Source organism: Stegostoma tigrinum, unplaced genomic scaffold (genome assembly GCF_030684315.1).
Source record: "Stegostoma tigrinum isolate sSteTig4 unplaced genomic scaffold, sSteTig4.hap1 scaffold_322, whole genome shotgun sequence".
In the NCBI taxonomy this organism is placed as follows: domain Eukaryota; kingdom Metazoa; phylum Chordata; class Chondrichthyes; order Orectolobiformes; family Stegostomatidae; genus Stegostoma; species Stegostoma tigrinum.
The window spans coordinates 107295-120000 of NW_026728250.1; the positions used below are offsets into that span (position 1 = coordinate 107295).

The 12706-nt window shown below is 53.4% G+C and overlaps 1 protein-coding gene across 2 annotated transcripts in view; it reads right to left on the reverse strand.

Moving 5' to 3' along the window:
* LOC125449439 (mitogen-activated protein kinase kinase kinase kinase 3-like) overlaps positions 1-12706 on the reverse strand; it is a 68367-nt gene that overhangs the window by 17998 nt on the left and 37663 nt on the right. For both annotated transcript variants that reach the window (XM_059643900.1, XM_059643899.1), the window contains exons 17-22: positions 11840-12038; positions 9259-9356; positions 6065-6106; positions 4340-4424; positions 2269-2348; positions 545-605 (exon numbers count right to left, since the gene is read on the reverse strand). In XM_059643900.1, coding sequence (XP_059499883.1) covers positions 545-605; positions 2269-2348; positions 4340-4424; positions 6065-6106; positions 9259-9356; positions 11840-12038 — 565 coding nt within the window. The remainder of the gene's footprint in view (positions 1-544; positions 606-2268; positions 2349-4339; positions 4425-6064; positions 6107-9258; positions 9357-11839; positions 12039-12706) is intronic.

The window sequence follows — 12706 nt, forward strand, 5'->3', positions numbered from 1 at the left end:
GCCCTGAGGATACTCGCTCGAGTGACAATTAAAAGCCCACTGCCCTCGGGAGGTGTCAATACGCCCAGACCACCACTCAACACACCCCCGCCCACAGCCAGGCCAGTAACACATCTGTCACCAGGACTGAGATCCCGTGTTGGGAATATCCCGGAACAGCTGGGATAAAGGAGCAATGGGGTTTGGCTTGGCAGTACTGAATGATACAGGAAGGAACACAACAGTGAGGACCCGCAGGAAACTCAGGTGTTCTTGGGGCAGGACGGAGTGCAGGAAGGGCTCAGCACTGAAGGAGATCTCTGGACACAAATCCAGCTGAAATCCCAGCATCCCAGGCTCCAAAAGCACCGAGAATGTGTGGAATGCCCTGGGCCTCGAGGCCACTTCACAGGACACTGACACAGAGCGAAGACCAGCCTGGTGAATGGAGAGAGAGGGAGAGACAGAGTGTGTTTCATCACACACCTCTCCCCTCCCAGTGTCAGGAGCAGCCATCGAGAGGGGCATCCAGAGAAAAGCCATGCAGCCATCACGCAATACTCACCGGTGACGGACATGAGGATATTGTTCAACACGAAGAGCCAGGAGCACCTGTGGGGAAGCAACTGGAAACAGAATGATCAGGAAATTAGCACCGAGCAATTCACCACATCCCCCTCATTCCCACTACTCTCTCTCTCTGTGTCTCTCTCTCTTTCTGTGCATCTCTCTCTCTTTCTCTCTATCTGTCTATCTCTCTCTCTTTGTCTCTCTGTGTATCGCTCTCTCTCCCTCTGTCTCTCTGTCTGTGTCTCTGTGTCTCTCTCTCTCTCTCTCTGTGTCTCTCTGTGTGTCTCTCTCTCTCTTTCTGTGTGTCTGTGTCTCTCTCTCTGTCTCTCTCTCTGTCTCTCTCTCTCTGTGCATCTCTCTCTATCTGTCTCTCTCTCTCTCTCTCTCTGTGTCTCTCTCTCTCTGTCTCTCTCTCTCTCTCTGTGCATCTCTCTCTCTCTATCTCTGTGTCTGTGTGTCTTTATCTGTCTCAACTTTTTTTCTCCACAACCTTTATCCCTCTCTCTCTTTCTTACTCATTCACTCTTCTTCTGTCTCCCTCTCTCTGCTCCTTTTTTTCTATCTATTTCATTCATTTTCACTCTCTTTCTCTGCCTGCGTGTCTCTTTCCCTGTCTATGTCTTTATCTCTCTTTCACTTTCTCTCTGTCTCACTCTTTATCACTTCGACTTTTTATCCCTCTCATTTATCTTTCTCATTCACTCTTTCTCTCTCCCTCTCTCTGCTTCTTTTTCCATCCTCTCTTCCTCACAGTCTGTCTCTCTCATTGACTTTCTCTGATTCTTTCTCTCTATCTTCATATATGTGTTTATCTCTCTCAGTATCTCTCTCTCTGTTTCAACTCTTCTCCTCCACAACCCTCATCCCTCTCTCTTTATTTCTCATTCACTCTTTCTATCTCTCCTTCTCTCTCCATCCTCTCTTCTGTACAGTCCGTCTCTCATTCACATTCTCTCTCTCTCTCTTTTTCACTCGTCTGTCTCTCGGTGTCTCTGTTTCTTCCTCCTGACGCTGAAATCAGTGACAGAGACTAATAGAGACACACAAACTGAAAGCTCAGAGGCTTGTCAATCCCAGACTGTGCTACATAAACCCGGTCTCACCCAGAACAAGATCTACCCCAACAATGTCACAGTGCACAACAGTATGGACCTTGTGGATGTGGTCCCATGGGGAACAGGGACAATGACAGGAAATAGGTCAACACAGTGATACAATGAAAAGTCAAACAGCCTCCTAGAGCTGGGAGTGTCTGTGTGTGTCTGTGTGTGTGTTTGTGTGTGTGAGAGAGTGTGTGTGTGTGTGTGTCTGTGTCTGTGTGAGTGTCTGTGTGTGTGTGTGTGAGTATGTGTGTGTGTGTTTGTGTGTGTGAGTGAGTGTGTGTGAGTGTGTCTGTGTGTGTGTGTGAGAGAGAGAGAGAGTGTGTGTGTGTGTGAGCGTGTGTGTGTGTGTGAGAGAGCGTGTGTGTGAGATTGTGTATGTGTGTATAAGTGTGTGTCTGTGTGTGTGTGAGATTGTGTATGTGTGTATAAGTGTGTGTGTGTGTGTGTGTGTGAGATTGTGTATGTGTGTATAAGTGTGTGTGTGTGAGATTGTGTATGTGTGTGTACAAGTGTGTGTGTGTGTGTTTGTGTGTGTGTGTGAGTGAGAGAGAGAGAGCGAGCCCTTACCCCAGTGAGAGTCAGGGATTTTAAGTAAAGCAAATAATAAATAATTTACCTTTTCTATTGTATCTTCATGGAGTTCATTTAGATTCAGGGTGTAGATTCCTTCTTCTGCACCCAGGATTAAATACTGATCTGGAGAGAGGGAACATAAATTAATCCCATTTCCCCACCTCAAGATATCCTAAACCTTCCAACATAGTGACCCTCCGACAGTGCCCGCTCCCTCAGCACTGACCCTCCGACAGTGCCCAATCCCTCAGCACTGACCCTCCGACAGTGCCCGCTCCCTCAGCACTGACCCTCCGACAGTGCCCAATCCCTCAGCACTGACCCTCCGACAGTGCCCGCTCCCTCAGCACTGACCCTTCGACAGTGCGGCGCTCCCTCAGCACTGACCCTCTGACAGTGCCCGCTCCCTCAGCACTGACCCTCGGACAGTGCCCACTCCCTCAGCACCGACCCTCCGACAGTGCCCGCTCCCTCAGCACTGACCCTCTGACAGTCCCCACTCCTTCAGGCACTGACCCTCCGACTGTGCCCGCTCCCTCAGCGCTGACCCTCTGACAGTGCGGTGGTCCCTCAGCACTGACCCTCTGACAGTGCCCACTCCCTCAGCACTGACCCTCCAACAGTGCCCGCTCCCTCAGCGCTGACCCTCTGACAGTGCGGTGGTCCCTCAGCACTGACCCTCTGACAGTGCCCACTCCCTCAGCACTGACCCTCCGACAGTCCCCGCTCCCTCAGCACTGACCCTCCGACAGTGCCCGCTCCCTCAGCACTGACCCTTCGACAGTGCGGCGCTCCCTCAGCACTGACCCTCGGACAGTGCCCACTCCCTCAGCACTGACCATCCAACAGTGCCCGCTCCCTCAGCACTGACCCTCCGACAGTGCCCGCTCCCTCAACTCTGACCCTCCGACAGTGTCCGCTCCCTCAGCAATGACCCTCCGACAGTGCCCGCTCCCTCAGCACTGACCCTCCGACAGTGCCCACTCCCTCAGCACTGACCCTCTGACAGTGCCCGCTCCCTCAGCACTGACCCTCCGACAGTGCCCGCTCCCTCAGCACTGACCCTCTGACAGTGCCCATCCCTCAGCACTGACCCTCTGACAGTGCCCATCCCTCAGCACTGACCCTCCGACAGTGCCCGCTCCCTCAGCACTGACCCTCTGACAATGACCGCTCCCTCACTGTTAAAATACTGGTAATTGACTAGTTTATGGGGCTTGTGTCTCACGTTAATGATGAATTCCTTAAAATAAATAAACTAAGTGAGATAGCCTTTCCAGAACCACGAGGAAATGTAATGTGTGTCTATCAAGTGACTTCAACGCATGGAGTGTCAATGGAATGTGATGCTCCTTATGTTCAGTTCCGAATAATCAAAGATCGGTTTGTGTTTGGAATTCAGAGACTGCATTTTTCCAACAATCTCGAGGAGATCGGATCGCAGTCAGACCCCAAGCATAGACTCTCATAGCAATCAGTTTTGTTTGAAAAGTGTTTCAGTGGCAAAGCAGTTAGAGAAATTCGGTCTGTGGAACATCAAACACAGAATTGTTTAGCTACAAAGCTGCAGGGTATCGCAAAGCACAGCAGGTTTAAACTGTCAGTTTTGATGGTATTCGTGTAAGAAAAATTCACAGTTTAAAGGACAGAGAGTGCGGAGAATTGGTTTGGTACAAATTGAGAATTTGATCTATGGGTTAATGCACTGTGGATTTGAATCTGTGTTAAGTGATGGTGTTAGAAAGATTAACAGCCACCTGTGCTTTTAAAATTTTGCTACTGCGTCACTAACATGTTTTTTGAAGTGTTTCCCCTTTTGTGGTATGAGCCTCTGTAGCTTTGTGTTTCAATGACTGGCCACCCAGTTAACGAAAGCAACATGATTTGTCGAGGCAGCTTTCACTGTGGGATCCAACTTCTCTGGTAACTACCGTCAGCTGGGATCCCCACGGACGTCAGGAGGGAGCATGAGGTGGAATTTTGCCCGTGGGTGTGCCAATTCTACGGTGGATGTTTTGTGGGAGCTGGTATGGGCATTTTGCAGGGTCCCGCCCTGAGCATCGCTTGCCATGAGCTGTAATGGGTTTTAACCCTGTGTTTCTCATCACCATTACCTCTAGTTTTTGGGTGGATCCAGGAGACAGAGCAGTTCAGCTTCAAAGGACAGCCATTGAACACCTTCGAGAAACAAGCCCCCATCTGTGAGATCAACAGAAAATATTTAGCACCCACAAAATCTCCTGAACTACTGCTGTCTTTAATTATCACGGTCACACCAAAAATGTGGGATTATTTTCCCCAATTATTTAACTGGACTGCTGGCTGGGCCCAGTATTTATTGCTCCCCCCGCCCCTAATTGCCCCCTTGAGCAGGTTGGGGGGAGCTGCCTTGTTGAACCGCTGCAGTCCATGTGCTGTGGGGTGACCCACAATGCCCCTTAGGGAGGGAATTCCAGGGATTCTGACCCAGCGACACTGAAGGAACGGCAATATATTCCCAAGTCGGGATGGTGAGGGGCTCGGAGGGGAAGGTGCAGGGGCTGCTGTTCCCATGAACCTGCTGCCCCTTGTCCTTCTGGATGGAAGTGGGTGGTGGGTTTGGAAGGTGCTGCCTGAGGGTCTTTGGTGAGTTTCTGCAGAGCACCTTGTAGATGGTACACACTGCTGCGACTGAGCATTGGTGGGTGGGGGGGGAGTGGGATGTTTGTGGATGTGGTGCCGATCGAGCGGGGGCTGCTCTGTCCTGGATGGTGTCGAGTTTCTTGAGTGTTGTTGGAGCTGCCCCCATCCAGGGGCAAGTGGGGGGTATTCCATCCCTCTCCTGACTTGTGCCTTGTAGGGGGTGGGACAGGCTTTTGGGGGTGGGAGGGAGTCAGGAGGGGAGTTACTCGCTGCAGAATCCCCGCCTTTGACCTGCTCTTGTAGCCGCAGTGTTTATGTGGTGAGTCCAGTTGAGTTTCTAGTCAATGGTAACCCCCAGGATGTTGATGGGCGGGGGGGGGACTCAGTGATGGGAACACCATTGAATATCAAGGGGCAGTGGTGAGATTGTCTCTTATCGGTGATGGGCATAGCCTGGCATTTGTTTGGTGTAAAATGTCACTTGCTACTTGTCAGCCTGAGCCTAGGTATTGTCCAGGTCTTGTTGCATGTGAACACGGACTGCTTCAGTATCTGAGGGGTCACGGATGGGACTGAACATCATGCAATCAACAGCGACCATCCCCATTTCTGGACTGTGCCAGTGAAAGGGCTATCAGTGTCAATCCATATGGTGCGTTCCTTGATGGTGGGAGGGCAGAAGGAGGGGGAATCAGAAACTGAACAGTATACTCGCTCCCAAGCACCCCCCAGCACCCCTGACACCCCCACACCCACCTCGCACCAGGGGCAAAACGTCGAGTGGCAGACCACAGGAAATTGGGGCACTGTTGGAGACCAAAATGGCAGGTGGACCAATGGGTCCCGTCCCGTTCTCTTGTCCTGGAGGAATGGGGGTCGGAACGGCTAGTGTCTTGTCACCACGGCCCAGTGGGGAGAGAGGGGGTGGGGCAGTCTGTACCCTGATAGATCGCCTGGGATCACACCCACTGGCTCCCAACCTCCATTCCAGCACCCCCCCTCCCCAGGCCCATGTCTCAGAGGCACCAGGGCATCACCTGGGAGCATCCTGCTCATGGGTAACACCAAACACATCAAACCTCATCACACAGCAGGAGCAAACCCAGCACCCACTGCCCCACACCCCTCAGCATTTCCCAATTCTGAGCCATTATCCAATTCCCCTCTCTCAGACAATCCCACTGAAGCTGCTTCCCGGCATTCCGATTCATACTCACATGGACCTTGGGAGTTGGGGGCAATCCGTGACAAATCTCTCTCTGGAAACGAATGGAGAATATTAAACTACACTGGAGCAGCACAGCTCCCAGCCATCCCACCTTCATCAAGGGTCCCAGAATCCGCCCAGCAGGATAGGGACAATGGGCCAGCTCTGTTTGTCATCACCCCAGCACACACTGTCAGTGGCTCTCACTCACTCACTCACACACACTCACTCACACACACACACACACACTTGTACATGCATTCACATTTCCATAGGATGTCACTCACTCTCACACACACACTTGCACATGTTCTCACTCACACACACACACACACACTTGCACACTCATTCACACACACACACACACTTGCACATGCATTCACATTTCCATAGGATCTCACTCACTCTCACACACACACTTGCACATGTTCTCACACACACACACACACACACACACACACACACACACTAGCACACGCATTCACATTTCCATAGGATCTCACTCACTCTCACACACACACACACACACACAAATGCACATGTTCACACACACACACACACACACACACACACACACACACACACACACACACTTGCACATGCACTCACACTGTCAGAGAATCTCACTCACTCTCACACATACTCACTTGCACACTCACTCGCGCATGCACTCACACTTTCCGAGGGTCTCACTCATACTCAGACACTTTCAGAGCCGTACCATGGAAAGGATATTATTAAACGAGAAAGGGTGCAGAAAATATCGACTAGGATGCCACTTGGAGTGGAAGCTTTCAGTTATAGGGAGAGGTTGGGTTGGGACTTTTTCTCTGGAGCGTAGGATACTGAGGATGACCTGATAAAGGTCTATAACACCATGAGAGGCATGGATAAGGGAGCTAACCAACAGCCTTTCCCCATTGTGGAGGGTCAAAAGCTAATGAGCAGGTTTAAGGTGAGAGGGAAAAGAAACAGAAGGGTCCAGAGGGCAATTGTTTCACACAGAGGGTGGTCACTGTCTGTGTGGAGTTTGCACATTCTCCCCGTGTCTATGTGGGGTTTCCTCCAGGTGCTCCAGTCTCCTCCCACAGTCAAAAGATGTGCGGGTTAGGGTGGGTTGGCCGTGCTAAATTGTCCCATAGTGCCCAGGGATGTGTGGGTTAGGGTGGGATTGGCCGTGCTAAATTGTCCCATAGTGTCCAGGGATGTGCAGGTTAGGTTGGGTTGGCCGTGCTAAATTGTCCCATAGTGTCCAGGGATGTGCAGGTTAGGGTGGATTGGCCGTGCTAAATTGTCCCATAGTGCCCAGGGATGTGCGGGTTAGGGTGGGTTGGCCGTGCTAAATTGTCCCGTAGTGCCCAGGGATGTGCGGGTTAGGGTGGGTTGGCCGTGCTAAATTGTCCCGTAGTGCCCAGGGATGTGCGGGTTAGGGTGGATTGGCCGTGCTAAATTGTCCCGTAGTGCCCAGGGATGTGCGGGTTAGGGTGGATTGGCCGTGCTAAATTGTCCCGTAGTGTCCCGGGATGTGCAGGTTAGGGTGGACTGGCCGTGGGAAATTGTCCCGTAGTGCCCAGGGATGTGCAGGTTAGGGTGGGTTGGCCGTGCTAAATTGTCCCATAGTGCCCAGGGATGTGCAGGTTAGGGTGGATTGGCTGTGCTAAATTGTCCCGTAGTGCCCAGGGATGTGCGGGTTAGGGTGGATTGGCCGTGCTAAATTGTCCCGTAGTGCCCAGGGATGTGCGGGTTAGGGTGGGATTGGCCGTGCTAAATTGTCCCGTAGTGTCCCAGGATGTGCAGGTTAGGGTGGACTGGCCGTGCTAAATTGTCCCATAGTACCCAGGGATGTGCAGGTTAGGGTGGATTGGCTGTGCTAAATTGTCCCGTAGTGCCCAGGGATGTGCGGGTTAGGGTGGATTGGCTGTGCTAAATTGTCCCGTAGTGCCCAGGGATGTGCAGGTTAGGGTGGGTTGGCCATGCTAAGTTGTCCCGTAGTGCCCAGGGATGTGCAGGTTAGGGTGGATTGGCCGTGCTAAATTGTCCCGTAGTGCCCAAGGATGTGCAGGTTAGGGTGGGATTGGCCGTGCTAAATTGTCCCATAGTGCCCAGGGATGTGCGGGTTAGGGTGGACTGGCCGTGCTAAATTGTCCCATAGTACCCAGGGATGTGCAGGTTAGGGTGGATTGGCTGTGCTAAATTGTCCCGTAGTGCCCAGGGATGTGCGGGTTAGGGTGGATTGGCCGTGCTAAATTGTCCCGTAGTGTCCAGGGATGTGCGGGTTAGGGTGGATTGGCCGTGCTAAATTGTCCCGTAGTGTCCAGGGATGTGCGGGTTAGGGTGGGATTGGCCATGCTAAGTTGTCCCGTAGTGCCCAGGGATGTGCAGGTTAGGGTGGATTGGCCGTGCTAAATTGTCCCGTAGTGCCCAGGGATGTGCAGGTTAGGGTGGGTTGGCCATGCTAAGTTGTCCCGTAGTGCCCAGGGATGTGCAGGTTAGGGTGGATTGGCCGTGCTAAATTGTCCCGTAGTGCCCAAGGATGTGCAGGTTAGGGTGGATTGGCCGTGCTAAATTGTCCCGTAGTGCCCAGGGAGGTGCGGGTTAGGGTGGACTGGCCGTGCTAAATTGTCCCGTAGTGCCCAGGGAGGTGCGGGTTAGGGTGGACTGGCCGTTCTAAATTGTCCCATAGTGCCGAGGGATGTGCGGGTTAGGGTGGACTGGCCATCGGAAATGCAGGGATACAGGGATAAGGGGGATGGATCTGGGTGGGATGTTCTTCAGAGGGTTGGTGTGGACTAGATGGGCCGAATGACCTGCTTGCACACCGTTGGGATTCTCTGACCCGTGAATCACCAGCAAATGGGACTAGGTGAATTGCGAAAGCTGGGTGACGTGTGCAGGTTGGGCCGAAGGGCCTGTTTCCATGAAGTAGACATCAAGCAAAGACACAACGCTCATGTACAGACACGCCGTCTCTAAATCTCTCCAACCCCTCTGTCTGCCTCTCCCACCCTTAAAACCGATTTCTGTGACCTCTGGTCTCCCCCACCCTGATCTAGTGCAAGTCCTGTCTGACTGACGCTATTTGTGGGGGACGGTTAACTCTGTGCAAGGCCGGAGCTAAATGCAGGGAAGGATATTTGGGAAAGGAGGAGACTGTGAGGAAAAAGATGTCCCCCCAGATACACCCCGAACTACTGGGTTACTTACAGGCACTCCTAGCTCATCCAGTGGCACGGTCCCCTCAGACAGCCCGTGGGCCTGGGTAGCAGGCTCTGCCAGCCCAGTGGGCACAGTTCCCACTCTCCCTGCAAACACACATTCACAACAACATCAGCCAGTGTTCTGAAGGTCCCTCCCTTCCCCGCTCGAGTCAGTGAGGGGTTGGTCGGGGGGGGAGGGTGGTTGTTGGCGAAATGCTGGCCAGGCTGAGAGTGAGGGACTCCAACTCGCTCTCTTGCCCCACCTCCCCCATTCCAGGCTCAAGCTCCCAGCGAGACGATCGACCCCCGAATGGGTAAGGGAGCCCCCCCCGCATCCTGAATTGGACCCGGAGACGTGGGGGAGGGTCAGGAAATGTCACAGTGCAGGTAAATTCACAGCCCTCACCCCCAGACTCATGTTGCATGGGTACTGCCGAGAATACTAAGATCGGAGCAGATGGAATTCAAATACATGGAATAAATAAAGAAATGAGTCTTACCGTGATGGCGGCTATGACAAAACAAGGGGAGAAAGCTGTCAGTAACACAAACGGGCCTTCACTAACAGAGGCACAGTGTTGCAAGAACAAGGAGGTCAGACCTTGATCAGTTGGGCCGATGGGCCGAGGAGGGACAGATGGAGTTTAATTCAGATAAATGTGAGGTGCTGCATTTTGGAAAGGCACATCAGGGCAGGACTTATACACTTAAGGGTAAGGCCCTGGGGAGTGTTACTGAACAGAGAGACCTTGAGGAGCAGGTGCATAGCTCCCTGAAAGTGGAGTTGCAGGTAGACAGGGCGGGGAGGAAGGTGTTTGGGATGCTTCCCCTTATTGGTCAGTGCGTTGGGTACAGGGAGTTGGGAGGGTCATGTCGGAGTGGGGGGAGGGTGGTGGTACAGGACATTGGTTAGGGCCACTTCCGGAAAAGTGTGTTCAATCCCGGTCTCCCTGCTCCAGGAAGGATGTTGTGAAACTGGAAAGGGTTCAGAAAAGATTTACAGGGATGTTGGAGGGTTTGAGCTACAGGGAGGGGCTGAATGGTCTGGGGCTATTTTCCCTGGAGCGTCGGGAGCTGAGGGGGGGACCTTATAGAGGTTTATAAAACCATGAGGGGCATGGAGAGGGTGAATAGACAAGGTCTTTCCCCCCAGGGTGGGGGGAGTCCAAAACTAGAGGGGCACAGGCTTAAGGTGAGAGGGGGAGGATGTAAAAGGGACCTGAGGGGTAACTGTTTCACACAGAGGGTGGTGCGTGTATGGAATGAGCTGCCAGAGGAAGTGGTGGGGGCTGGTACAGTTACAGCATTTAAAAGGCATCTGGATGGGGACATGGATAGGAAGGGGTTAGAGGGATATGGGCCAAATGGGGCTGGATTGATTTAGGATATCGGGTCAGCATGGACGGGTTGGGCCGAAGGGCCTGTTTTCAGCTCTCTAAGGCTCTCGGTGCAGGTGTATAAGACACTGTGTTGTGTACGATTCTGGGCACGATATTATAGGAAAGAAGTAAAGAAGATTCCAAGAACAGTTCCAGGGATGAGAAACATCAGTGATGAAGATAGAACAGAAAGGTTGGGACTGTTCTTCGGAGAGACAATAAAGCGAAGAGGCAAACTGGTAGAGGTTTTCCAAAATCATGCAGGGCCTCGATAGAGAGTGGGTCGGGAGTTGCTGGAGGCAAAGATCACTAAATTAATGCAATTAACAAGAGAAGAAAAATTTTCACCCAGTATTAGTTACAGCCTGGGACGTCGTGTCTGAGAGTGTGGGAGGGGCAGGGTCACTCGGGGGGTAGGGTCTGGGATGTAGTGTCTGAGAGTGTGGGGGGAGCAGGGTCACTCGAGTGGGGAGGGTCTGGGACGTAGTGTCTGAGAGTGTTGGGGGGGCAGGGTCACTCGAGGGCGGAGGGTCTGGGACGTAGTGCCTGAGAGTGTTGGGGGGGCAGGGTCACTCGAGGGGGGAGGGTCTGGGATGTAGTGTCTGAGAGTGTGGGGGGAGCAGGGTCACTCGAGGGGGGAGGGTCTGGGATGTAGTGTCTGAGAGTGTGGGGGGGGCAGGGTCACTCGAGGGGGGAGGGTCTGGGATGGAACATTAGGGACGGGTGATCAATGCTAATCCCGGCAGCAATGGCCAGATTGTGTGAACCAATGTTTAAAATTCTGATAAAGCCGTGGTCACATGGAATGACAGGAGAAGTTTGGAGGGGGTGTGGGGCCTGAGTGGCCCCCTGCTGTTCCTGTCTGACAGGCTTGAGGAGGGGCTGAGTGGCCCCCAGCTGTTCCTGTCTGACAGGCTTGAGGAGGGGCTGAGTGGCCCCCAGCTGTTCCTGTCTGACAGGCTTGAGGAGGGGCTGAGTGGCCCCCTGCTGTTCCTGTCTGACAGTCTGGAGGAGGGGCCTGAATGGCCTCCTGCTGTTCCTGTCTGACAGGCTTGAGGAGGGGCTGAGTGGCCCCCAGCTGTTCCTGTCTGACAGTCTGGAGGAGGGGCCTGAGTGGCCCCGGCTGTTCCTGTCTGACAGGCTTGAGGAGGGGCTGAATGGCCTCCTCTTCCCCCCACGGAGAGCACAGTAAGAAGTTTATTTGCATACCTTGACCGTGATCCTGCGTGTTTGGGCTGGGGTGGGCCGTGCCAGGATGTGTAGCGTGACCAGAGCTCCCAGCCAGCGGCAGAGATTCCCTGGCACTGTGCTGGGAATCGGTCTGGCGTTCCGACTGTGAGACGCGCCTGATGGTGGAGTATCTGTCCGTGTTGTCGTGGATCTCCTCCGGCTGAGAGTCCAGTGCCAACTGCAAGCACAGAGAACAGGAGGGGGAAAGCAGTCAGTGCTGATGTCAGGGCTGAATGGCCTAAGGCTGAACTGAACAGGAGAGCAGGCTGTGACACCGACACCCGCTCAGTGGTCTTGGGGCGTTTGAGGTGCTGTCTGAACCATCGCAGCCAGTCGCTGAGTGTGGGCGTTGGGGGTCTAGGATGTGCCTTCACTCAACTCTCTACCTCTCTCCTTGCCTTACTGTTTCTGCTCGTGTCCTCTTTCATGGGAACTGCTCTCTTCCCCTCTCTCCCACTTTTCTCCTTCTCTCTATCTCTGTCACTTCCCCGGTGTTGACTTCTATTGTCCCCATGTGTCCATCCTTCACTCTCCCTCTGACACACTCCCTCTCTCTCTCTCTCTCTCAACACACTGCCTTCGTTCACTCACTACTGTCCTCTCTCCCTCAGTTATACTCAGGCCACTCTCGACCCTCTGTCTCCCCTTTGCGCTACTGAGGGAGGTGGCACTCTCAGAGAGTCAGTGCTGAGGAACCGGGCACTGTCGGAGGGTCAGTGCTGAGGGAGAGGGCCCTGTCGGAGGGTCAGTGCTGAGGGAGCGGGCACTGTCGGAGGGTCAGTGCTGAGGGAGGTGGCACTCTCAGAGAGTCAGTGCTGAGGAACCGGGCACTGTCGGAGGGTCAGT